Source organism: Elaeis guineensis, chromosome 3 (assembly GCF_000442705.2).
Source record: "Elaeis guineensis isolate ETL-2024a chromosome 3, EG11, whole genome shotgun sequence".
Classification (NCBI taxonomy): domain Eukaryota; kingdom Viridiplantae; phylum Streptophyta; class Magnoliopsida; order Arecales; family Arecaceae; genus Elaeis; species Elaeis guineensis.
In genome coordinates, this window is record NC_025995.2 from 103,952,854 (window position 1) to 103,957,015 (window position 4,162).

The window sequence follows — 4,162 nt, forward strand, 5'->3', positions numbered from 1 at the left end:
AAATAAGTAAATAAACGAGAAAAAATGGTAATAAAATAGAAATTATAATTATAAATTAAAAAAAATAACTTTAATTTAAATTAAAAAATATCATTCAAATTACTATCGTCATTAAAAAATTTAATAAATAAATTTTAATTAAATTTATTTATTAAAAAATTATAAAGAAATAATTAAATAAATTATGAAAAAAATTAAAAAAACTAAAAAAAGAAAAGAGAAAAAAAAAAGAAAACGCTGAAGGGAATGGCGTTTTCTCTTTTCCCCCCCCTTCTTCTCCCCTTCTCCCTTCTCCCTTCTCCCTTTTCTCCCTCTTCTCCCTTTTCCGGCGTCTCTCCGACGACACGGCGGCACGACGGTGAGCTGCCTCCTCTCTCTCGCCCTCTTTTTCGTTGGCCACCGGTGTCAGAAGGTCGGTAAAAAAATATAAAGAATAATTTTGAATTTAAAAAAAAAAATAATTTTAATTGAAATAAAAAAAATTATTTCAACTTACTTTTTTTATGTTTTTCAAATATTTTTTAAATAAATTAATTTTAATTTGAGAAAATAATTTGAAATGATATTTTTATTTCAATTAATTTTAAAATTTTTATTTATTTTAAATTTCAAATTATAATTCTTATTTTTTTTGATTTATTTAAAATTTTGATTTTATAATGACACTTTCTATTTTTTTAATTTATTTTTTGAATTTTTTTGACAAGAATTTGAAATGATGTTTTTCAATTAAATTTAAAATTTTTATTTCTTTCGCATTTCTTTCTCTTTTTTTTCTTTCTCTATGATATTTTTAATTTTTTAATTTTTTAAAATTTTTTTAGACATTTTTAAAAAACAATAATTCAAAAAAAATCATCTTAAATTAATTTTTTTATTTGAATTACAAATTCAAAATTTTATATTTTTAATTTCAATCAAAATTAAAATTTTAATTTATTTATTAATTTAAAATTTTAAAAATTATTTTTTCTCATACTTTCCCTATTTTTTTTCTTTTTTTGGGTGGGAAAAATGGAAAATGCCATTTTGAATGGCGTTTGTAAAACGCCATTCAAAATGGCATTTTTAGAAACGCTATTTTAAACGTCGTTTCTAAATTTTTTTTTTTTTTTTTATCTGGATGATGCCATCGTGAAAAAAAATAGGGGTGACGTGGAAGGATAAAATGTCATTCAAAATGGTATTTTTTCTTTTTGCATTATTTTGATAAAAAAATTAAATTTTGAATTATTTTTATAAATAATTTTTTTTATATATTATTTAGAAAAAGAGCTCCGCATTTTGGTTGTTGAAAGAGGTCTTTTCATCTTTGTGACGCCAACTTATATGTCCTAAAAGAATCATTAATAAATGCACTGCGGACCAAGCCACCTCAAGTAGGTTAGCATCCAAGAGCAACAACTATTGCATCAAAAAGCTGACTTGCTCGTTTAAATTTCCAAACACCATAACTTTGTTGTATGCTATTCAATCTAGGTATTTTCTTTTGGATCGAGTAACTTTTTCAATTCTGTGACGCTCTATCCATCTCCAGAGGATTTGATGCACACCACAATCAAAGTGATACGGCGATAGTTGAGCCTCCATCTAAGCTGGTAAGAACAAAATTTTATATTTCAAAAACAATACAAATTTGATAAGATATATCTCTCAATGTAACGTATCACACATGCATGATAGGCGATTACTTTTTTTTTTATATATATAGAACATGATAATTATGGCGTCCATTATTTTAGAATCAAACAGGAGCATGGGTTCTCTATTGCAAGATGGACGGTCATGCATAGATGCATGCTTGTTGTGCTTGACTGTGTGCGGCCGTCCATCGCGTGATTGACGGTATATGCTGTGCATTGTACTGTACGGTGCACAGCAGACGATTCATGCGGATCAAACATAGCTAGTAGACTGTCAAAAGAAAGTATGCAGCGGAGGTGCGGTGCACAGCAGACGATCCATGCGGATCAAACATAGCTAGTAGACTGCCAAAGGAAAGTATGCAGCGGAGTAATTTGTTCTGGCTCAAAGAACTCGGGGTTTTGCCAAAAGAAACAGATTTACTTTCTTATGTGAAGCCATTCCAGCTGATTCACTCATATCCAGGGACGACTCTTTCATCTTATCAGGCAACTCCCAATCAAAATGATGCAACAAATTGGCAAGAGAAAGCTCGATGGTGGGGATCGCAAAGCCAATGCCCGGACAACCCCTCCGGCCAGCACCAAATGGTATAAATTTGAAGTCCTGCCCTCTGAAATCAACAGAACTGTTCATAAATCTATCAGGCCAAAATTCCTCGGCCCTCTCCCATGATCTGGGATCCCTTGCAATTGCCCAAGCATTGATCATGACTCTAGTCCCTGCTGGAACGTCATAGCCCTGCAGCTTGGTCTCTTCGATTGATTGCCGGGGAACTAGTAAAGGAACTGGTGGATGCAACCTTAAAACCTCTTTAATCACCGCCTTCAAGTAGTTCATCTCATCCAGCAATTTCTCTCCTATCTTCTCTTTCAATCCAACCACCTTTCTTACTTCATCTTGCACTCTTTTCATATCTTTCGGGTGCCTGACAAGCTCTGCCATTGCCCATTCCGTCACCGCGTATGTCGTGTCGGTGCCAGCAGCAAACATATCCTGTCAAAACAAAGATATTGCATTGTAGACGGTACAACTGTTAAAATTTTCAAGTACGTTAGCCATAAGAACAAAGAGGAGCGAGACAGAGTGGGCTTACCAAAATTAGAGCCTTGATACTGTCCTTGCCGAGGGAAATGCCCATACCGTCATCTTTATCCTTGTCGAGGGAAAGCAGAACATCGACAAAGTCGCAGATGTCCCTGCGATCATCATTTCCGTCATTCTTAACACGCAGATGATCCTTTATTATTTTCTCGATGAAACAATCTATTTGTTTGGAGGTGTTTCTCACCCTAGCATCCAGTCCTCTCAACCAATCAACCCAGCGCAGCCACGGAATAAAGTCCCCCACTGGAAACGTTCCTAGCAATTCTGCCAACTCCCCCATCATTTCTCGGAACATATTACTGCTATCCTCCTGCTCAGAGTACTTCCTCCCGAAAGCTACTCTGCAGACTATGTCACCGGTTAAGGTGGATAACAACTTGCCAAGGTTCACAGGTTGCATGTTGGAGGCGGCGCAGCGAATATTATCGATCATTAGCGCCACTTCCTCTTCTCTGACAGAGCGAAACGACTGCACCCTTTTGAGGCTGAGAAGGTGGAGGACGCAAATTCGCTTCACTTGCCGCCAATACTCACCATAGGGTGAGAAGGCGATATCGCGGGAATTGTAAAAAAGCCCGTCAGCCATGCTCGAATTTGGCCTGCTTGCAAAGGCGAGATCACGCGTCTTCATGACCTCCTGAGCTGCTTCAGCTGAGGAGACAATTACGGTGGGGACGCATCCAAAGTACATGAGCATCAGAGGGCCGTACTTCTCGGAGAGTGATCGCAAGGAGCGATGCGCAAGCGAGCTAAGCTGGTGGAGGTTGCCGAGGACAGGAAGCCTCGGTGGCGTGGGAAGCGAGGTCAGCTTCTTCCTCTCTGATTGCATAACTTTGTTTTGGCCTAAGAAGAACGACAACAAGAAGAAGAGCAACGAGGAGAGGAGGAAGGAGTTGATCAAAAGGGAGTGCTGGTGAAACCAATGGAACAGTGAAACAAATAAAGGCATCATTTCGCTGCGGCTGGAAGTCTAGAATTGTGGCTTGTGGGTTGGAACTAGGAAATGGGATTGGTCTTGGAGAGTTAGCGGGGTATTTAACTCCCTATTTTTCGTCTAATAAGTGGACAACATTATGCTGGCTGTGGAGAGTCCCAATTTTATTCCATGCAGCAGAGAACGAAAATCTTCTCGATTTTTTGGACCTTGAGATAGAGAAGCAGTGGCTGAATTTTCCATGGCGGTGGCTGAATTTTCCACCTTTCGTTTCATGTGGTATGGAGAGGCTGGTGAGAGATTTCATTTCGCCCAAAGTTTGTAGAAGGAACAAACATCAAAACAATCCACCAGAGATCCAAAGGGAGAAGACAAATAGAAATCCAAAGATAAATAATTAAGGATAAAGAAAGGAAGCATACCCCTTCCAAACGCATAGGCCTGCTGATCAAGGACACCGTTGGCGTAAACTTATGC

General features: G+C 37.4%; 1 protein-coding gene across 1 annotated transcript; it reads right to left on the bottom strand.

Annotated features, from left to right (window-relative positions):
- Nucleotides 1–1,591: 1,591 nt before the first annotated feature.
- LOC105041571 (cytochrome P450 71A1) lies at nt 1,592–3,827 on the bottom strand. Its single transcript, XM_010918515.4, has 2 exons — nt 2,741–3,827; nt 1,592–2,640 (listed from the first exon to the last, which is right to left on the bottom strand). The coding sequence occupies exons 1-2, from the start codon at nt 3,701–3,703 to the stop codon at nt 2,029–2,031; spliced, it is 1,575 nt and encodes a 524-aa protein (XP_010916817.2). The 5' UTR covers nt 3,704–3,827; the 3' UTR covers nt 1,592–2,028.
- Nucleotides 3,828–4,162: the final 335 nt, after the last annotated feature.

Excerpts from the sequence above, each read along its gene's own strand:
- LOC105041571 (XM_010918515.4), bottom strand. The coding sequence starts at position 3,703 with ATGATGCCTTTATTTGTTTCACTGTTCCATTGGTTTCACCAGCACTCC. Across the intron at positions 2,641-2,740 it reads GTATCAAGGCTCTAATTTTG|GATATGTTTGCTGCTGGCAC; the intron begins GTAAGCCCACTC and ends TTGTTTTGACAG.